This window comes from Crocuta crocuta, unplaced genomic scaffold (genome assembly GCF_008692635.1).
Source record: "Crocuta crocuta isolate KB4526 unplaced genomic scaffold, BGI_CrCroc_1.0 scaffold97, whole genome shotgun sequence".
Classification (NCBI taxonomy): domain Eukaryota; kingdom Metazoa; phylum Chordata; class Mammalia; order Carnivora; family Hyaenidae; genus Crocuta; species Crocuta crocuta.
Window position 1 is genome coordinate 8,877,058 of NW_027531999.1, and position 23,517 is coordinate 8,900,574.

The 23,517-nt window shown below is 39.7% G+C and overlaps 1 protein-coding gene and 1 pseudogene across 1 annotated transcript in view; one reads left to right on the forward strand and one right to left on the reverse strand.

The window, feature by feature from the left end:
- SRGAP1 (SLIT-ROBO Rho GTPase activating protein 1) overlaps positions 1-23,517 on the reverse strand; it is a 281,502-nt gene that overhangs the window by 111,278 nt on the left and 146,707 nt on the right. The window contains exon 4 of the mRNA XM_077775205.1: positions 5,884-5,946. Coding sequence (XP_077631331.1) covers positions 5,884-5,946 — 63 coding nt within the window. The remainder of the gene's footprint in view (positions 1-5,883; positions 5,947-23,517) is intronic.
- LOC144240856 (actin-related protein 2/3 complex subunit 3 pseudogene) lies at positions 4,289-4,832 on the forward strand (annotated as a pseudogene).

Consider the following 23,517-nt stretch of genomic DNA (forward strand, 5'->3'; position numbering starts at 1 on the left):
CTCAAAAATAAATAAAACATTAAAAAAAATTTTTAATGTTTTTGAATAAATCAGTTAGTATTCATAACAATGTGGGTGAGTCTCATCCAATCTGGATTGCTTGAATACTACAGGAGGACTGAGAAAGAGAATTTGCTCTCTCTGCCTGTCTTCAAGATGAGATACAATCATCCTCTTTGGACTTGAACTTGGGCTAGAACTTATACTATCATTGGCTCTTCCTGATTCTCAGGCTTTCAGAGTCTAGCTTGCTGTCTCATGTCTGCAGATCATGGGACTTCTCAGCCTCTGTACCGCAGGAGACAATTCCTCATAATCAATCTTTCAATCTCTCTTCTTCTAATTCTTCTATCAGTTCTTTCTCTGAAGAACTCATGCTAATACAGATGCCCAGAATGACTAAGTGAGCTTAGATTCAAATGTATGTTTGCTGACTGCCAGTCCAATCCACTTTTGCTTTGTTCTAGCACAGCCTTCTTCCTGCTTTTATTACCTGCTTTAGTTCTCTTTCAAATGTGAAATGCAAAAGGAAGTTAATTAGTGGATTACACTCAAGGAGTTTGAGGATCTTGGTTCACCCTTTCACTTTTTAGCCTAATGAGTCCATCTGCTAGATCATTTAAATGAACAGTTCTAGGGGCACCTGGGTGGCTTGGTTGGTTGAGCATCCAACTTTGGCTCAGGTCATGACCTCATGATTCATGGGTTTGAGCCCTGCATCAGGCTCTGTGCCAACAGCTCACAGTCTGGAGCCTGCTTCAGACTTATTCTGTGTCTCCCTCTCTCTCTGCCTGCTCATGCTTTGTCTGTGTCTCTCAAAAATAAATAAATGTTAAAAAAACTTTTTAAAATTAACACTTCTAAGAAGTACAGTTTGCCACTGGGGCACATGTTCAATTTTTACCTATATTTTTGTTGAAGCAACATTAATGCCACTGACTCTAGAAGTACAAATGAACAAGTAATAAACTGCTTAAGTGCTGTGTGTTGTTAGGGAGGCATTAACATTTACAGATCTTTGTTAGAAAATGGTTGCCCTCAAACTACAGTAATAGAGACAAAATGACAGAAAGGCAAGACCTGGACTTAACATTCTACTCCATTACTCACTGTGCAACCTGGGCCAAGCCTCTCTGAGCCTTAGTTTCCTTATCTGTAAAATGGGGGAAATGATAGTAATGACCTCAGACAGATGCTATGAGGATCACAGATGCTATGAGGATCACACGATTTAATGCAAGTAATGTGCTTATTAGCACAATAACCAGCATATACATACTGAGCAAGCAGTAAAGGCTGGCTACTCTGACAGGCACGGCTAGTTAACTATAAATCTCTCTCCCCCTCTCTCAAAGAAACAGAATCCCCAATTTGTAACTGGTTAGCAATGAGCTGGCCGCCTAAAGACTAACTCCCTGACTTCCCTACAGCCCGCTGGAATCCTGTTCTAAGTTCTGGCCAATGAAACATTACATGAAAATTTGACATGGGACTTTCATTAAGTCTCCCTGGGAGATAGGAGGCCTCCCCTTTTTTCCTTTCTCCATTTGAGGAATACCTGTGTAATGGCTGGGGCTCTAGCAACTACCATAAATATAACTACAAAGATTATAATTAGATTTCCCAGGACAGTGGGTTAGGAGAAGCCTCATTCTTGGATGGCTTTATGCAACCTCCACACCAACACTGGGCTGCCAACCAGAGGACAGAATTCTTTCATGTGAGAGAGATTATAAACTTCTATTTTGCTTACACCATTGGTTTGAGTATCTTTGCTCCTCAAGGCCAAACTAATCTTAACTGCTTTGGCTGGCCTTTGTGGTGGTGTAAGAATCCAAACGGAGGCTCAAAACCATTTTAAAGCCATGTTTCTGCAAATAAAGGGAAGGCTGAGGAAAAAATATGGAAAAGGAGATATATGTCCTCAAAGACTTTCCTCCCCTTCCAGATAGCACTCTGAGGCCACCATCCTCTGCCCCTTGCTCAGAATTCCAGGACTTCATGCCTGACACACACAACCTAAACTCAAAGGATGTGATAAAACACAGTTCACTCTAAGCCACAAATGATCATAAGGCATCTCGTTCTACTCTTTCTGGGTGTCTGTATTTTACTTAAGACAAACTCTTCTCATAGAATGTTTGGAATAACCAAGATGCCTCTGGGACAAATATCACTGGGAATCAAGTCCACACATGAGGCTGCTGCTCACCACTAAGGTTGACTGTAAGGTTAAAGTGAAGCTGGTATAAGGAAGTTAATGTACTTCTCAAGATACTTTCGACTTCCAAGGAGTATGAGGGAATGAAAAAAAGGGAGGAATGAATATTTGTCTAAAAAGGCACTTAAGGGATGCCTGAGTGGCTCTGTTGGTTAAGTGCCTGACTTCAGCTCAGGTCATGATCTCATGGTTTGTGGGTTCAAGCCCCACACTGGGCTCTGTGCTGACAGCTCAGAGCCTGGAGTCTGCTTCAGATGCTATGTGTCTCCCTCTCTCTCTGCCCCTCCCCTGCTCATGCTCTCTTAAAACTGAATACACATTAAAAAAATTTTTTTTAAAAGGCACTTAAATAGTATCCTCAATTTCTTAAGGCTACATATTTTATACCTGTTGCTTCAGCGATCATTATTACATCATCAGTTGTACATAATTCCATGCACCACGCAACTCGGGTCATCTGTACATGACCAGTCAGTCTGGCTGCACAAGGACCCTCAACCACATTCCTCCCAAACCCTGGCCCACTTTTCAAACACTCCTCAGCTTTTCTTTTTAAATACAAACTCATTATATGTAATAAACAGATTTTATCTGAACAAGACAGAATTTGTGTATCTGAATTTAAAGTTCAGGAGAGACCAAATACCATCTTCTTTCATAGTAAACACTGTGTGTGTGTGTGCATGTGTGTGTTTAAGTAATGTGAAGGTCTTTCCCTATGGAACAAGACCTCTGACCTTGGATGAGCATGGTCTCTGGTTAAGATAAAGATTTTTCCCAAGAGTTCAAAGTGACCTACAGACTACCTAATTAAAACTTCAACCCCTCTATCCCTTACTTCCTTAACTGACTTTGAGAGGTTAAACAACTCTGACAGGGTCATTCAAACTCCAGCAGCCTCTTCTAGAAGCTCCTTCAGGCTTTCAGACTTATAATGATAAGCGTTTTGAGGAGTCAGCTTACTTGATTCATCTACAAAGAGTCTGATAAATGTCTAAGCACATTTGACAGGCTGAGTCCAGGAGAAATTTCACTATACACACCCTTCACGGAGATAAAATTTTCACAACATTCTACTGGTTTTCTTCATATTCAACAACCAAGCTTATCTTTGCCATTGTTGCTTTAATACTACTAGTTTCACACCATAACCAGCACACTCTTATCTATGATGCTGTGACAACCAGCAGATTTATTTTTTAAAGTATTAGAGACTGATTTATATTTCTAGATAAAACAATGTCCAAGCAAAGGGAACCACAAGGAAAGTGCCATGAAGCTCTCATCTTAAAACAGTTCAATGAAAGAGGATATAGAATTTCTTCTTTGGATAGCTCAGAGGCATGATACTCACTTAAGTTTTAAATTCTAAATCTAAATTCTGAATACTAAATCTAGAAATGGTTGCTAACTTAGGTTATCAGAAATTAACAAAGCATGGGCTAATAAATGGCCTTTAACACCAAAAACTCCCTTTCATTAGGGATTCGTCATAGGATATGACCTTATAAAACGAGGCTTTTGCAAGCAAAGTTAAAAGTTCCTTAAGGAGGAACTAACAAATAGATATTGTCAATTTAATTTCTAAGTACAGGGGTAGCAAACGTGCTTATTAAAAATACAAATTTATCACACATGTACAAAAAAATTGTAAAGTGAATTTTATAAGACTAACACTCACTTTATAAAAGCTTAAAAGTACAGTGTCTTTCAATTAGCAAGTATCAATGGAGCATTAAAAACAATTTATAAAATTGCATTTCACACACACGGCTTTTTAAGAACAAATGGAATTTGTAAATCAAGAAACATATGTTAATGTTTCAGGTTTGATTTCCCTATAAATAAAAATTCAAATAATCTTCTGCAATAAAAATGCAAATATCTATAGCTAGAGCAAATTAATATTACTCATTTCTCATGTGATTCTCTCTTATGAAATAAAAACTCATCAAATTGCTCCAGAAGGAATTTTTATTTACTAATAAAAGATGTGGGCCACCGGACCAGGAGCTCTGTGCTCTAACCCCAATCTCCTCATACAGCTTGAAATCCAGCACTGCCAAGATGCCGGCTTACCACTCTTCCCTCACAGACTCTGAAGCCAAACTCATTGGAAACACGGTACTGTTGCCTATTAGAAGAAAGTTCAAAGGACCTGCCCCTACAAAGACAAGTGATACAGATATTGTGGATTAAGCCATCTCTTACGTCAAGGCCAAGGTGTTTCTCAAGAATGAATGAACGAATGAATGAATGATTGAATTCATTAAGAATGAAGCTGATAGAACCTTGATATATACAATCTCTACATTCCTGAGTTTCTAAAGAAGCTCCAAAAATCAACGCCAAAGGCCAAGGTGAGAAAGAAATGTATATGCTGGGAATCACTAGCTTCCCCATTCCTGGAGACCCTGATTTTCCACTTAATACACTTTATTCCAAACCTGAAACAAACAGGAAGATGAGGTGATGAGGGCCTACTTACAGCAGCAGAGATAAGAGACTGGATTGAGACTTTGTGAGAAAGTTCTGGCCCCTCAGCATGTGGCAGACTGGCTTTGTGAAGAGATGGTTTATAAACAAGAGTCTTTCAGGACCTGAAGAGTAAAAGGAGCCTGGGAAGACCCAGTTCTTCCACAGCCTTGGGCAGCGTTTTATAGCAAGATGCACACAGTTCTTTGCCTTTATTTGATAAAGTTTTATACAGAAGAGAGAAGAGAGCATGTCTTCTTCACTTGAAGAGCTCTTTATCAAGAACTTAGGTGAGGGAGGGAAGAATAGGTTGCCAAAGGATGACCTGAAATTTTCTGTGGTATTAAGCTGGTGCTTAATAAGAATAGGTAATAATAAAGAAATTTCTAATATTCCATGTCAAAAAATATTATTATCATTAAGCGTAAAAAATTTTACACAGACATATGGCTAACTCCAACTTGCAACCTCATTGTTTTTTTAAAATATAAAATAGCTTTATATTATTTAATTTCTTATGATTATAGGCAGTAACCTGAATAAAATTTAAATTCAAAAAAGCAAATTATTGCCAAGAAGAAAAAGAGACACCTCCCCAAATGTTACTTTAATATATTAGGTCGGGTGGTTCAGTCTGTTAAGCATTTGATTCTTGGTTTCAGCTCAAGTCGTGATCTCATGGTTTGTAGGATGGAGTCCAATGTTGAGTCCAATGTAGCTCCAATGCTGATAGCACGGAGCCTGCTGCGGATTCTCCCTCCCTCTCTCTCTGCCCCTCCCCCCTCACACTCATGAGTTCTCTCTCAAAATAAATAAATGGGCATTCAAAAAAAAAAAAAGAATGGCAACAATTTAAATCAAAATATTCTGGAATTAAATATATGTATAGATCTCATATAATCCAGCCACTTAAGAACATAATCTTACTGGGACACCTAAACTCTAGTTTCTTAAAGATTGCTAACTACATATACATACTCACTTCAATACAGTCTCCTCAACTGAGAGAGTGGCATAAGAATGTAGTAGTGTGCATCTAACCACTTGGATCCACTTTCAACAAGAGAAGCATCCATCAATACCATAACTTGGAATGAATTCTAATCAGAATTATAATTCGCTTTGTTTCTGCAAAGCGAAATTCTCAGCCAAAGATTCTTGCAAAAGAAGAAATATTATGTACTTACCGTATAGAGTTCATTAAGAACCTTCATCAAATCCTCATGAAGTTGGAATGCAATCTCTTTGCTCTATAATTAAGAAAAAATTAAGAATATTTAAAAATGTAACAGAAACTGTTTCTAAATTATTTATATCTTAAAAAGTTCACTGACTGAAAATAAAAGAATGTATATAATACAACGGAAGCCAGCATAGCCCTAATATAATAAACATCTTTGACCAAGCTGCCCTTTCTTTACAATTAAAGTATAGTTGACACGCAATGCTACATTAGTTTCAGGTGTACAACATAGTGATTCAACATCTCTAAAGGTTATGCTATGCTCACCACAAGTGTAGCTACCATCTGTCACCTCACAATGCTATTACAATACCAATGACTATATTCCCTATGTTGTATCTTTCATTCCCCACAACTGATTCATTCCATGACTAGAAGCCTGCATCTTCCACTCTCCTTCACCCATTTTGCCCGTCCCCCTGCCTGTCTTCCACGTGGCAAACACCAGTTTGTTCTCTGCATTATGGGTCTATTTCTGCTTTTTGTTTGATTGTTTTGCTCTTTAGATTCCAGACATCAGTGAAACCATAAGGTATGTGTCTTTCTTTGCCTGACTTATTTCACTTAGCATAATACCCTCTTGGTCCATCCATATTGTTGCAAATAGCAAGATCTGATCCTTTTTATGGTTTAGTAATATTCCAACACACACACACACACACACACACACACACATACCACACCACACCACACCACACACCACACCACATCTTTACCCATTCATCTATCAATGGACAATTGGGTTGCTTCCAGATCTCGGCTACTGTAAATGATACTACAATAAACACAGAGGTGCATAGGTCTTTTCAAATGAGTGTTTTCACTTTCTTTGGGCAAATAGCCAGTAGTGGAATTACTGGTTCATATAATTCTATTTTTAATTTTTTAAGATGTTATTTTTAAGTAATTTCTATATCCCACATGGAGCTCGAACTCATGACCCCAAGATCAAGAGTTGCATGTGCCACTGAGTCAGCCAGATGTCCCTCTACTTTTAATATTTAGAGGAACCTCCAAATTGTTTTCCTCAGTAGCTACACCAATTAACAGTGCCACCAACAGTGCACTTTTCTCTACATCCTTGTAAACAGTTGTTATTGTCTTTTTGATTCTAGTTAAACGGCCTAAGTACTAGATGTGTGCACTGTCACCACAGGCTGGATGGAGGCAAATAAGTAGAGTCTGAATGGCTCTCGCACCATCCGAATCAGACTTTATCAAGAAGTGAGAGAAGGGCACCTGGGTGGCTCAGTCAGTTAAGCATCCGACTTCAGCTCAGGTCATGATCACAAGGTTCGTGGGCTCGAGCCCCGCATCGGGCTCTGTGCTGACTGCCAGCTCAGAGCCTGGAGCCTGCTTCAGACTCTGTGTCTCCCTCTCTCTGACCTTCCCCTGCTCATGCTGTCTCTCTCTCTCTCTCAGAAATAAATTTAAAAAATTAAAAAAAAAAAGTGAGAGAAAAAGTAAGCAGGGTAAAGCATCGCACTTGCTCAGAAGTTGAGCTGCAAAACTAAAGTCAGTAAAAGAGATGAATTCCAGCATCCTATCTCAGTACTGTCACTGACAAATCTTGCAGTGTGAGTCCTAAAAAGCTAAGTTAGAAACCAAAGCAGAAATTAACTCTCCCTTTCCAAGGTAACTATCTGACTGACTACAATTTTAACATTAAGAAGGCATTTTTCAGGGGCTCCTGGGTGGCTCAGTTGGTTGAGCGGCTGACTTTGGCTCAGGTCATGTCTCTTGGTTTGTGGGTTCAAGCCCTGCATCGGGCTCTGTGGACAGCTCAGAGCCTGGAATCTGCTTCGGATTCTGTGTCTCCTTTTCTATCTGCCCCTCCCCTGCTCATGCTCTGTCTCTCTCTTAAAAATAAACAAAACAAGAAAAAGGAAAAGGAAAAGGAAAAGAAAAAGAAAAAGAAAAAGAAAAAGAAAAAGAAAAAAAAGAAAAAGAAAGCATTTTCAAAGCAGTGCAATGGTAAGGCCACTTACAGTCCATATGCCTTTGCTTCTGCATTTATTATTATTTTTAAGTTTTTATTTGAATTCCAGTTAGTTAACATACAGTGTAATATTAGTTTCAGGTGTACAATTCAGTGAGTGATTCAACACTTCCATATATCACTCTGTGCTCATCTGCATTTATTATTTTCATGACGATGAAAAAAGAGTTCTCTTTCTTTCAGTTGGTAAATAACCAGCATTTAAAACAGTCTTCCCATAGGCTAATTCTAAGAGTTTCATATAGGAGTATTTTAATCTTTTTTTTTTTCCCAGCAAAATCTACAAGCTATTTAAAGGCATTCATGTATCCAAATTACTCTTCTTCCTGTTTTGAGTTCATTATGTAGTCTGCTACAGAGAATGGAAAAAATGTAGCGTGGCTTATTCTACAGTTTGGATCAAGAACAACCACACCAACCGGACACCCATGTGTCTCCCACTGGACTGTCAGCATCAGGGGTAAGGGCCACATCTCTACCAGCTCTGTGACTCTGCTGTCCTGCATGGTGCTTGGTAACCAGGCCAGGACTAGTGGGAGGCGGGTGGGGCACCCACAGTTTGGTATTTAAGGTGACGTTCCCTCCTCCGCTAGACCAGGTCCTACCGGGGCACATGGTAAGCTTCCAATGAACACTTGCTAAATGAATCCATAAAGAAGCTGAAATACTGTGTCTGAGTAAGAGCTGAATTAGTTACTACATGTGCTGAAGGCCTGCCACTGGGGAGAGAGCAGAGAGGAAAGGCTCACAGGCCACTTGTAAGAAAATATTAGGACCTAGATGAAACACAGTCCATCTGCAAATGCAAGGTCACTCGGTCAGGCCTCCCTCAAAAAAGGCCAAATGTGATGAAGAAAAACTCCTAAAAGATAAAACAGTGTGGGAAGATGACATCAGAGTAGTGCTTGACTTTGGAGACACTCAAATTCATTAGTGGCCTTTGTCACTTGGTCTTTTTACATGACAGAGTGCCGCTGTTTATCACGCTCTGCCAGCTTCTAAAATCCTTAAATTGGAGTTAGGGGCTCTATGTTTCGCTGTGTCCCTGATAGGTGAAGAGGTGGGTTAAGAGTCACTCAAGAGTGAAAGGAAAGCCACAAGTGAGCAAATGAAGCCACCTGAAACTGGTTTTATTTTCCCAAAGTCTTGGTTCTTCTGACTTGTATACATTACACTGGAATCTTCTAGGGCTTCAGTTTGGTGTTATTTTAATATCAAATTTCACTCAAGGATCTGGGTCACCAATTCAGAACCCTCTAATGGGATCAAAGGCCACCAACAGACTCTGCTCAGCTGTCCACATTTCAGGTAGAAGGTCCCAAAAGAAAGCAGTTCTTGGCAAAGCCTCAGGACAATAACAACAACAGAAAGTCCCTTAGGTCCGATTAGCCCCAAACAAGAATATTTAGAATCAGACTGAAGACTGAAGTTTGGGCTGACAGGAGTCCTCTTAAGCTAGCTCATACATCTTAGAACAAGAAAGAAGATTCTATGTATATTTCACATTTTACAAGACTTCCAGTGGTGAGGTAGAAGAAATCTGGCATCCCAAACTGCGCTCTGCCAAGCATACTCTTACATTTCTCTTTCACCTTTTCCCAGAGGCCCTGAAATATTAAAAAACTGTCTTAGAGGTAGTATTGCATAACATTTAAGAGCAAGGGCTCTGGAGTCAGAATGCCTGGGTCTTAAGTTTCAAAGACTTTGGATTCCCTTGAGCCTCAGTTTCCAGATCTGTAAAATGAATATAGTCATTGTACCTATCTCATAGGGTTGATGAGAGCATTAATCAGATGACACATACATTGCATTAAGAACAATATCTAACACACAGTAAACATTCCATAATTATGATAATTATTTCTTTCCCAGACACTATTCGTAGTAGCAGCTTCCTTGAGCAAAAAGTCCTTGTCATATTTTTCCTTCTTTTGGTCTCTAAGGGCACTTGCTGCATTGACTGTCATGTAGAAAGTGCTTGGCAGACACTGGTTGATTTATTTTTATTTTTTATATTTTTTTAATGTTTTATTTATTTCTGAGAGAGAGAGAGAGAGAGCGTGAGCAGGGGTGGGTCAGAGAGAGAGAGGGAGACACAGAATCTGAAGCAGGCTCCAGGCTCTGAGATAGCTGTCAGCACAGAGCCTGATGAGGGGCTCAAACCCATGAACTGTGAGACAATGACCTGAGCTGAAATTGGACGCTTAACTGACTGAGCCACCCAGGTGCCCCTGGTTGATTTATTTTTGATGTCTTTCCTCATTGCCCTGGCCATTAGAGTCCCCCCAAATGGCGCCTAATTTGGAAGGGCCCCAAATATTGTGCTCCAGCCCTTGGGCTTCACTTATATCCATACTCCCTTCCACATGTGCACAGTAAGTAACCTTACTTTTCTGTGTTCCGTTTTAATGGGAGTCCTACTACTAGTGGTACACTATGAATTAATAAAACATCTGCTAATGGGGTGCCTGGGTGGCTCAGTTCGTTAAGTGTCTGACTCTTGATTTCAGATCAGGTCATGATCTCGCCATTTGTGAGTTCGAGCCCTGTGTTGGGCTCTGTGCTTTATTCTCTCTCTGTCCTTCACCTGCTCATGTCCTCTCTCTCCCAAAATAAACTTAAAAAAATGTGATGTGTTCTATGCACCACACCCCACCCCCAAATAAAACATTCATTAGCCAATGGACCTTTCCTCAAGCAAACATGAAAAGATATATAAAAACAACCATGAAAGAGGCCCTTAAGGATCCTGGTTCCCATGGGGATTTTAGATTTTCGGCAAAGTTGGCAGGGAGTTTCTTTCAGGTAGGTAAAGCCACGGCTGTCCCCATGACACACCACTGAAGTTGCTACCTGTTTGCCTTAAATCACAGTCCAAATCCTCCATGGTCTAGTAAATAACTTTAAAATGAACTCTTGTCTTCCCACCACAACTTCTTTAGTCTGCAAAGGTTGTTAAAGAACTGGACTATGCTCTGAAGCCCAAAGTTCACGTGACTAATGCGTGAAGCATGAATACATGGGCTGGACACAACATCAAGTCCTCATCTTGAGTTCTGGGGGCATGGTGCTTACAGCATGGAAACAGCGATTGGATCACCTCGTGTTAGCCCCACCTCAACTTTAAACATGTCTCCAAATTATTACACGAACAGTGAAAAACAATCCTTTCTTCAAAATACTACTCTGGACCCCAAAAGAAATCATCCTAAACCAAAACATGCCTGCTGTGGCACACAGTTAGTATGCTGGCAATGTTAAACTCATGAACTGAAACCCTCCAATTAGAAAATATTTGGATTTTCAAAGCCCATCAAGATTCAATAGGTTAAATATGCCTCTGGTTTCTTTTTCATTAGAAATTTGAAAACAGTGAAGCAGACCCTTGAACAAGAACTGCTAAGAAAAATGATACCTCAGTATTAAGAAAAGCAATCAGTGTTCCCTTACAAGAGAAAAGAATAACTTTATGAAAGGATATTCATTTGAAATCAGGTCTTTTCTATGTTACTTGAGATTGGCAGATTAAAATTACTTCTGCACAGGGCAGGAGAGTCCTTTCATCTACTTCAGGTATGGAGGTGAGAACATGAAGAATTGCCCCCACTTCCCCATTGATATGAGCCCTATATAAGTTCCAGTGATGGTAAAACTTCTCAGACACTACAACAAAACCCGAAATTCTTATCCAAGGGGATGGAAAATGGTTAGAGCTTCAATACAGTTGACATTTACTGACTGTCTCTGATGTGTAAACTATGAGTTGAATACCAAGACTATTTTTTTTTTTTTAATGTTTATTTTTGAGACAGAGCGTGAGGGGGGGAGGGGCAGAGAGAGATGGAAGCACAGAATCTGAAGAGGCTCTAGGCTCTGAGCTGTCAGCACAGAGCCCAACATGGGGCTGGAACCCACAGACCAGGAAATCATGACCTGAGCCGAAGTTGGCTGCCAGGCCAACTGAGCCACCCAGGCGCCCCAATCAAGCCTATTTCTAACTGTTTACTATTTATTGTCACTTTGATGCTTCAGATACCTCAAACATAAGTTCAAGCCATCCCAAAGTGTTTACCTTTTTCCATTATAAAAATTAATTAAGTATACTGAAGAATACTGAAAAATAGAGAGCAGGGGGACACATCACCATTACAATTTGATTTCCTTCAAGTTTGTTTATCTAAACATAGGTCTGTGTGTAATCGTTTCATAATAATGAAGTATCTTTTTCTACTCTGCTTTTTTCCAATTACCATATACTTCTCCATGTATTTACATAATGTTCAGAACCAACATTATTGGATTCATAATAACTAACCAGTGGGAATGTATATTAACCATTCTTCTATTATGCTTGCCAATATCTCCACTATTTTCTATTAATCATTCCATCATTTATCTACTTATTCATTCAATTTCACCAATCTGCTTTAAGCACTCTGAACTATTACCACAAATGCCGGTCTAAAGGCATCGCTTGCATTTTACATCGTTTCCTCAAGATCACCCAGACATGAAATTAGTAGGATAAAAGTATTGACATTTCTAAGACTCTTGATACACAGCAGAAGATTATTTTCTAAACAGGTTCTAATGAATTTATAGTGCTTCAGGGTAACAGTGTCACTCAAGTCTGAATCTGGCATTCATCCCTGGATTCATTTTGTCTCCCCTAAAGGAAAAGTCACCAATCCCATCCATACTGGCTGATCTATTCTTCTGTATGCCCTTAGAATTAAAAAAATTAATAATCTAATTATTTCCTTTCTCTGATTAAAGCCTTCCAAAGGCCTGCTATAGATTATCAGGATACAGTTCAAAATTCTTAAATTACTCATAACCTTCCCTGCCTAACTAGTCTACTTCACCTTCCACAAATTTCAAACTACATCCTTCAGCCTGGCTATAAACTGGCACCTCACATGTCCTGCTTTCAATCACATCCCTGTTTTTTTCCCAGGCTGGCCCCTCTGCCAGGACGCTCCTTCCTTTTCGTACCTGGTGGAGTACTATCTGCTCTTTGAAAACTTTTTGTCTCCCAAAGAAAGAAATTATGTCCTTCCTTCTCTGTGATTTTATAATGCATCTTTCACCACTCCCAGGTGGTAATAATTTAGGGGTTAAGAGTTCATACTCTAAAATCAAACTGCTTATTTTCAAACCTGTTATAGTCTGTGTGTAAGTAAAATAATTTTGTGAGACCTCAGTTTTTTTAATGGCAACATGGAGACACTAGTAGTCTCTATGTCAGAGTCTTATTGGGATAGTCTTTATGAATACTTAACACAAAACGTGGCATGCAGTGGCATTAGTGATAAGCGGATGCTACCCACTAATATTACACCTATCACATTTCTTTCCCTCCTCCCAGAGTTTCTTTGAGAACAGAGACGATGTGCCTCAGGGCCTGCTCGGGTGCCTGGCAGCCCAGAGGTTCTAGAAACGCATTTGTTGAATGAATGGGCCCAGACCAGAGTCAGTAAAACATGACTTCTGCCCTCCACAGCCTCAAATCTCATGGAACAGCCAGACATGCCCAACAGCTTTCTGTACAGAGCACTATAATCAGCTCTACACTGTGTGAGCCCTGGCCTTCCTGGGCTCTTCCTGGAGGGCTGCAGCCTGGCTCCTTGGAAACTCCGAGAAATAAAAGAGAGAAAGGCAGCACAAAGAGCATAATTAATACAACCACATGTGCATACACTGAGCAATCAATCAAGTGATCTATGTGGTTGGATTCAATGACCAATTCAGAGGGCTTCTGGCCTCTCACAGAGGTATTTTCAAAGTCAGTCTATTGTGATGACCTGACCTGATGCTGAGTCAGAGTGGGAATAAGAGGGAAAGAGGAAAAACAGATTAAATATTTAATAAGAAGGTTTTAAATGACTTTAGTGTCTCACGCTTAGTGAGTTTTAGATGTAAATTTTAGTTAAAAGGGTCAAGCCATACTTCCACAGTATGTGTGTTTTTAAGTTTCTGAAGCTTATGTTCACATGTCTTTATAATAACAGATTCTCGAGTCACATAAACTCTGAAGGCAGAGGCAAAAGCAACCTCCAAAACGCCTAATGGAGAAAGTTGGGATGGTCTTAATGTCCTGAACCGAGCTTCTGGATAACACATATGTGTTTCTGTACATTCCCTTCTATCCATCAAGCAACATGGTTTTGTATTTATAACAATGCACAGCTAAGCATCAATGCATGGAATTAGCCTCACAATCCATTTCATTCCTGAGGAGAAAATCAATCCATATTGTCACAGACAAAACTCCATGCCATTAGAAAATTAGGGAAAATTAAGAGTCATAAGCACACAGGAAACAGAACTTCATTTTGAAACAAGACAAAACTGAATCTTTTTTTTTTTTTTAAACTTATTTCTAGGAGAGAGAGAGAGACAGCGTGAGCAGGGGAGGGTCAGAGAGAGAGGCAGTCACAGACTCTGAAACAGGCTCCAGGCTCTGAGCTGGCAGTCAGCACAGAACCCGACGCGGGGCTCGAACCCATGAACCGCGAGATCATGACCTAAGCGAAAGTCGGACGCTTAACCGACTAAGCCACCCAGGCGCCCCAAGACAAAACTGAATCTTAAGGGAAGTATGTGGAATATCTCCTAAAATATTTACTAAGAAATTGTATGGCAAATGTGGCATTTGGCATCCAGGTGAAAAAGGTCTGCTATTGCTATGTTCAGTCCATATGCTGATGATTTGAAAGGTGCAAAGATGGGGTGCCTGGGTGGCTCAGTCGGTTAAGGTTCAACTTTGGCTCGGGTCATGATCTCATAGTTTGTGGGTTTGGGGCCCACATTAGGGTTGCTGCTTTCAGTGCAGTGCCTGCTTCAGATCCTCTGTCTCCCTCTCTCTGCCCCTTCCCCACTGTGCTCTCTCAAAAATAAATAAAAACATTTAAAAAATTGAAAGGTGCAAAGTCATGTATACCAAAGTCACTCATAACCTCGCAGGTATAAACAGCACCAGAACAGACAGATAAAGTAACTCAGCACTGAACTTTAAAATCCTACAGGGAATAAAAGAGACGTGACAGCTATTTTCATTTTCAGCTTGCATTTCCTTAACTCTTCAGGAAACACAATTTTTCATGCTAGCGTTATTTCTCTACTCAAAATGGTGATAAATTAGACATATCTTTTCAGTGTCACTAAATGAATAATCACTTAAGTGTAAATTCTCAGTAGCTGATATAACAAACCCACCCAATTAAAATCAGAATGTGTTATGAAATTTTGGTTCAGACTATAATTAACTAAAAATGTAAGAAATGTACTTCCTGGGCATTTTTCTTTTTTTTTTAATATGTTTTTTTTTTTTCTGAGAGAGAGAGAGAGACAGCATGAGCAGGGGAGGGGCAGAGAGAGAGGGAGACACATAATCTGAAGCAGGCTTCAGGCTCTGATCTAGCTGTCAGCACAGAGCCCGACGCGGGGCTTGAACCGACAAACTGTGAGACCCAGACCTGAGCCGAAGTCAGACGCTTAACCGACTGAGCTACCCAGGCGCCCCTTAAAACGTTTATTTTTGAGAGAGAGGGAGGGAAAGGGAGAGAGTAAGGGAGCGAGGGAGAGAGAGAATGAGAATGAGTGGTGGAGGGGCAGAAAAAAGAGGGAGACACAGAATCCGAAGCAGGCTGTCTGAGCTGATAGCACAGAGCCCAACGTGAGGCTTGAACTCACAAACCATGAGATAATGACTTGAGCCAAAGCCAGACGCTCAACTGACTGGGCCACCCAGGTGCCCCTCCAGACCATTTTTCAATATGCTGAACTTTACAAAAATTTACTGACTCAAACTTTATTAACATTTCTTATTGTTAGCATAATAAGAGATTTCCTACAGATTTCCTACCCTCATGAACCTGAGTCTACAAATTTATCACTGAAGCCAACTGTCTTTCTCTCCTGTGGCAGGTGTGGTGTGCAGGGGTCCTAAGCCACACTGCCTCTCGGTGTGACCAAAAGCTTACATCTATGACACAGTTGGCCAGGTTATGAGTGTATTCTGTGGTAAAGCAAACTAGACCACATTGTGTAGAGAATCCATGATCTTAGTCTTAATAGCACTGTGGTAAGAAAAATCCAAAGACTATTTACAAAAATAAATCAATTAAGTAGATTTGCTCATTTATAAGTCATCCATTGAATTAGTAAGCAAAAAGCAGAGATTCTCTGAGATACTAATAAAAGTTCATTCATTCTTGTACTCATTCATGCATTCTACCAGTTTTTATCAGTGTCTTCTGACTGCCAAGGTTAGACACAGAGCCTTACAGTTTAGCGAGAGAAACACAATTTCAATCCAATCTGACTTATGCTTATTCAAACTATCTAAACTAAGTAAAATCTCTACATACAACTCTTGAACCAAACTCAAAATTTAATAAACTAATCAATCTTGAGGAATTTAGCCTAAGTCAGGGCTGCCTGGGTGGCTCAGTTGGTTGAGTATCTGGCTCTTGATTTCAGCTCAGGTCATGATCCCAGGGTCATGGGATGGAGTCACATGTCAGGTTCTGCACTAAGTGTGAAGCCTGCTTGGGATTCTCTCTCTCCCCTATTTTAATACGTTTTACTTCTCCAAACTGTTTCCTTATCTGTACACTGGAAACTATTACAATATCCAGTTGACCACTGAACAACATGGGTTTGAGCTACATGGGTCCACTTGCACGCAGGTCTGTCAAAAATTAATACAGTACAGCAAATGTATTTTCTCTTCCATGTGACTTCATTTTTAAATAATGTTTTTCAAAGTTTATTTATTTTTGAAAGAGAGAGTACAAGCAGAGGAGGGGCAGGGAGAGGGGGTAAAGAGGATCTGAAGCAGGTTCTGCACTGACAGCAGCGAGCTTGATGTGGGGCTCAATCTCACAATGAGATCATGACCTGAGCCGAAGTTGGAGGCTCAACCCACTGAGTCACTCAGGCACCCCTTATTACTTTTAAAATAAATTTTCTTTTCTCTAGCTCACTTTATTGTAAGAATACAGTATATAATACATATAACATAAGTATTAATTGACTATGTTATCAGTAAGGCTTCTGGTCAACAGTAAGTCAACAGTAGTTAGGGTGGTTTTTTTTGAGAGAGGGAGAGAGAGAGAGAAAGAGAGAAGGAGGGAGGGAGGGGCAGAGACAGGGAGACAGAGATCCCAAAGCAGGCTCCACAATGTCACCGCAGAACCCAATGCAGAGCTTGAACTCACAAACTGTGAGATCATGACCTGAGCCAAAATCAAGAGTCAGACACTTAAACCAACTGAGCCACCCAGGTGTCCCAGTTAGTAAAGTTTCAGGGGAGTCAGAAGTTATACACAGACCTGCAACTGTGCAGAGGGTTGGCATTTCAACCCTCACGTTGTTCAAAGGTCAACTGTATATGTACTCTTCAGGGTTCATACAAGGACTAAATGAGATATCCATTGTTAGGTGCTAAACAGACTATCTGACACATATTACGAACTCCATAAATACAGGCTCTGTCATTGTCATTATGATGTTATTATCATCATATCATCGGGGGTCATATCCTTGTTTCATCTCATGAAGTCATCCTACATTTTTTGAAATGCTGATGCAACAGTGTATTCATATTGACTTTCAATCCAGTATATCTCAGATGGTACCTTCAATATACTTCAAGACTTACTTTCTAGAATATTTAACTTTTGTTTGAGGTACTACAGCAAGGAGGATAAAGGCTATTCCAAAGCTACAACAAAGCAAAAGTCTTCACTGTAAGCTCCTGCTTGCTGACTTCAGACTGCAGTAACTGCTAGAAAGTCCTCCTTAGGTTAAGGAACCTATCTTCACCTGTGTTCTAGCAATTGGTCTTAACTCCTGTAGACTTACAGAGCTAGACAATGTAAATCATTTTCCATATGACAGGTCTTCAAATATGTGCAGACACCTCCTGGAGCACCTGAGTGGCTCAGTCAGTTAAGCATCTGACTTTGTCTCAGGTGATGATCTCACAGGTTGTGGGTTTGAGCCCCGCATCGGGCTCCGCACAGACAGCTCAGAGCCTGGAGCCTCCTTCAGATTCTGTGTCTCCCCTTCTCTCTGCCCTTCCCCTGCTCATGCTCTGTCTTTCCCTGTTAAAAAAAAAAATGTGCAGACAGCTACTATCTCCTAGCTAAAGCTTACTTTCTTTGTACTAAGTATCCCCAAGTGTCATTTTTCCTTATATGACACAGTTTAAGGTATGAGAGCACATTCTCCTTGCTGTGCCCCCATTATTGTTGCCTTGCAGCTAGTGGTATTAATTTGCAGCTAGTGGTATTGGAGATTCTTTCTTTGGACTTCAAGGGGTAGAGGCTAAAATCTTGAAAGGCTTATTAGGAAATAACACACACCTCCCCATGACTTGCAATCACCCTGTTTGGTGGAGACAGTTCAAACCCATGTCTACTGGTTACAATAAGCCCAGGAATCCTGGATTCATTATTAGATTCTTTTTCTTTTCCTACAGGGTAAAGACGCATCCATTAAAAGACTAGAAGCCTTAAGAAAATCTGATTAGGACAGATCTTTTATAACACAGCCACCACCACAAAGCATTCAGTTAATTCTCAATCTATATGAAGACGATGTAAGTATGGAACTACTCTCTGGCCATAATTCATGATACAGCAAAAGTTACCAGCCAGATTACTAATGCAATAGCGTTCTCACTAGTTTCCATAAGACCAGTTTCTTCCCATTTCAATTTTACTCCTCATAGTGCTTTCAACAAACAAAGCTGATTATGTCATATCCCTGATTAGGAAGCTCTCTTGGCTTCCTTAGTTGCTTAAATGACTACCTACCTACCAATTCCTATTTTTAGTATATGTGTTGCCGAAGCGAGCACCCTACCAATTCCTCAAACAGAAAATTCTTGCGCTCCCGCCGCCCCTACCACACTCCCACCCAATATGCCTTTCTAAATCTCAGCCAGTTGCTACCCCCGCTATGTATGCTTCACCATCATACAGGCTAGTTCCTAACCTCAGTCAGCTGTGTAACTGATGTGAGTTTTAGGTCGAGGCAAAAAGGAGATGGCCTAATCTATCTTTATAGCTCACTGCTGTTAGGAGTCAGGTAGACAGGGCCACCAGAAGTCCCACCTACCATCATCTTCCCTTACCGCCACTTCCTAGATATGTGCTAGGCTTGATCAGAATCCCAGGACCTTGTCCTTTACTGTTCTCTCTGTATAGAAGAATACACTTCCCCTAATTCTTCTGTAAAACCTAAGTTTAAGACAATGATCAAATGCCACTTCAAAGGCTCTGTGAAGCTGTTCTCCATTTTTCTCAGGAGTATGCCTTACAATCCCCTCTGTGCTACGGCAGTTTAAGGTCCTTTCTCTTAGGACCTTAAACTAACTAAGTAACTAAGACCTTAAGTAACTAAGAGCAGTTACTGATTTATAATTTAATTTTTATCTCTACACTTCCTTTCCTTATTAGATTATGAGCTCCTTTGGGGTGCTGAGGATCTGTCTTACTCCCTTTTGTAATCTCAGAATGTATCCTTGTGTCAGTCACATAATCGTAATACGCTTGTTGAATGAATAATAAAATAGAATGTCTACTTTGTTTTGAAAAGGAAGCTGATTTCAGTAAAGTTTCAGAAAAAATGAAGAGAGAAAGAAAAGTACAAGTTACAATGGATTTGTCATGATTATTTTCAGTGGAATTATAAGACCTTGCCAAATCATAAAATATTATTTTAGTAGATGCCTGAAATCTCCATCATAAGAACTAAAGAGATGAAATTTTTATGGGCATGTTTATTCAAGCCAGTGCACTAAGCCACTTAGGATTCTTGTTCACTTAAAACTATCAAAGTTTAAAAAAGTAAAATGGTGCATGTATTTATTTATTATCAATTATTAAACATTACTGTTTTTCCAGTGTAAATAGTTCATATAGTGTCAAAATTTATTATTTTCATTAACTTTCTATGGTTCATCTGACAATGTATTTAAGTTGGTAAAATTTCTGCTTGTCTCTATGTTACTGCTTCTCTAGTAATTTTTTCCTTTCGGTTTTTAAATAATTTTTCAATGTTTATTTACTTTTGAGAGAGAGAGAAAGAGTGTTGAGAGCATGAGCGGGGGAGGGGCAGAGAGAGAGGAGACACAGAATCTGAAGCAGGCTCCAGGCTCTCAGCTGTCAGCACAGAGCCTATTGCAGGGCTTGAACTCATGAACCATGAGATCGTGACCTGAGCTGAAGTAGGCCGCTTAACCGACTGAGCCACCCAGGCACTCCCAGTGCCTTTTCGGATTTTAAAAGCACTGAAATCAACCTGTCAGCCATAGTCAATATCTGTTTGCAACTGCATATTTTTGGGTTGCTATAATTCAAGGTATCACAAGTATTTCTTAATTTAAATATTTACTCTGTGCAATATCCTCCAATATGGCATTTCTTGCAGCTGCTAGAAATCTTTTAGAATCCTACCATGTGAAATTAAACATAGTCTTCAAATGGTAAGAAGCCTTTGCTAGCAACCAGAATACTGTTTTCAGGTTGCTTTAGACTTCGTTGATCTCAACTGCAGACACCTCGACATATGGTAGGAATGTTCTCTCCTCATCAGTTCTTTTCTTAAGGCTGCAATTTCTTCCTTGGGTGAGGAGAATGGTATGGATTCAGTGTCTACAGCTCTTTGAAGATGGATTTTATTAAGTGCTAATCTTTTATAAATAACTGAACCTAAACAAACCTGGTATTGAGTGATACTTTTTATCCTTCTTTATGGGAGGTGAGAGGCTGGGTGTCTTTTGACCTACTCCATATTTGTTAATTTAATTGAGAGTTGTAAACCCTGTAACTGAAAAACCAAATTACACATTTCTTTAAACAAAAACAACAAAAAAGTGTTTGGGAGAATGGAGGACTCCGTAAGAATCAATGGTTCTCAACTTGGGCCAATTCTCTCTGACTAGGGACATTTTTTAATATCTGAATACATTTTTTGGTAGTCATGACTGGTATGGTGCTACTGGCATTTAGTGTAGAGAGAAACCCAGTCATCCAATTCTTGTTCTCCAATAAGTAAAGTATCATTTTTTCTCTGGATGCTTCCTATAATTTTGTTAGTTTTCAATTTGATTATGATGTACCTGGGTATTGACTTTTACAGATTAATCCAGTTGTGGGGCGGCTGGGGGGCTGTGAGTTAACTGTCTAACTTTGGCTCAGGTCATGATCTCATGGCTTATGGGTTCAAGCACCCCTTTGGGCTCTGTGCTCAGGGCCTGGAGCCTGCTTCAGATTCTAGGTCTCCCTCTCTTTCTGTCCCTCCCTTTCTCTCTCTCTCTACCTCTCTCTTTCTACCTCTCTCTTTCTCCCTCCTCCCTAAATGAATGAATAAATGAATAAATGATTAATCCAGTTTAGATTTTGCTAAGCTTCTTGAATGTATAGATTTATGTCATTTGCCATGTTTGCAAAGCTTTCTTGCAATTATTTTTTCAAATATTTTCTCTGCAAAAATTCTTTTCTCCTCTCCCTCAGGGACTCAGCTGTCAGACTTTTGGTATTGTCCCAAAGGTCCATGAGGCAATGATCATTTTTTTTTTTCAATTTTTTTTCTTGTTGTTCAGATTGGACAACTTCTATTAATCAGGCTTCAAAATTAACAGAAATTAGTCTGAATCTTCCCTCTGTTATTTCCATTCTGCTATTGAACCCATTTGGTGAGTTTTTGTATTTTGGTTAGTTCCTATCTTTCCTTTCACTTCAAGAGTGTTTGCCCTTACTTCCTGGAACATTTTTATCATGGTTGCTCTAAAAGTCTTCGGGAGATAATTCCAACATTTGCATCAATTCAGAATCATCTATTGATGGTCTTTTCCCATGTGAATTGAGGTTTTCCTGGTTCTTTGTATGCTGAGTAATTCTGGATTGTATTTTGAATATGATGTTATGAGATTTCAAGTCTTATTTAAACCATATTTAAAATATTCATATTGTTGTTCTATCAAGCAATCAACCTGGTTCAATTCAGGATGCAAATTCTGACCAGCCTTCTATGGGTTGTGGTTTCAATGTCAGTTCTGTTTCAAACATCTTTGTAACACTATTTGGATGTGTCCTGTACATGCACTATCCAAAGTTCAGTCTGGAATCCAAGCAGTGGTCTATCCCATAGCTCAGTTTTCAAATCTTTGGTAGGTATACTGCTTAAAATAAGACTCAAGCCTATCTAGCTCAGAGATGAGCTGAGGAGTTCATAAAGAATTTTATAGGTGGCACCTGGCTGGCTCAGTTGGTGAAGCATGGGACTCTTAGTAGTGGGGTTGTGAGTTTGAGCCCCATGTTCAGTGGAGAGATAACTTAAAAATAAAATCTTAGAATAAACAAAAAAAAAGAGAGAGAGAGAGAGAGAAAACTTCATGAGATTGTTTTTTCAGTCTTCACTCGTTCTATTATCTCCTTGGTACTTTTTGGTTCTTTGAGACACCATTTTCAGTCATCTAACCAGAAAGCTAGTACTGTACTTATTCCACTCTACCACAAACTTCCTATGACTGATTTTCCTCTAATTTCTCACTCTTGGGAAGTAGATTTTACATAATAGTATACTTAAATCCAGCTGTCAACAGTGGATCTTTTTGAAATGTCTTGAAATTTCTGTTATGTGGGTGACATTCATCTCTGGTTTCTAATATAAATGCAAATAATCATTATCTACTCATTCAGTAAATTTTAACTGAGCATCTAGTATGTGCTAGTTAGTATTTCAGTGAATGATACAAGCACATTTCCCTCTGGAACTTATATTTAAATTGAAGGGAAGGGCATTTGGGTGGCTCAGTTGGTTAAGCAACTGACTTCGGCTCAGGTCATGATCTCACAGTTTGTGGGTTCAAGCCCCACATTGGGCTCTGTGTTGACAGCTCAGACCTGGAGCCTGCTTCAGATTCTGTGTCTCCCTCTCTCTCTCTGCCCCACCCCCACTCATGCTCTGTCTAAAAAATTAATAAACATTAAAATTTTTTTAAATTTTAATTGAGGGGAAACAAAGTGAATAAACAATAAGTAAATATCAGATATGTCAAAAGGAGATAAGTACTACACAGAAAAATATAGCAAGAGAAAAGAGGTGGGGGTGTAGACATTAACTCAGAGTAACGTGGGACCCGAGACAGTGAGGAAAGGAGTAATGAGATCTGCTTGAAGTTAAAAGGATTGTTCCAGTTTTTCCTCTTTATCTATTTCATTAGTCACTTCAAAGATAACTTGGTAGGTTAGACAGTTGGAGCCCATGTGTGAGCTGCTATCTTGCTCAGAAGTTCCCTGATTTCATGTCTTTTCATCTTAACCATCTGAATTCTGTATGTTCAAGGCACAATTTTCAATTCTCCGCTAACAAACAGCATTTGGGGCAGAATTAGTTACTGTTTATTAGTTCCCCACTTTTTTTTTTTTTAATGTTTTATTTGTTTCCGAGAGAGAGACAGCATGAGCAGGGGAGGGTCAGAGAGAGAGGGAGGCACAGAATTGGAAACAGGCTCCAGGCTCTGAGCTAGCTGTCAGCACAGAGCCCGATGCGGGGCTCAAA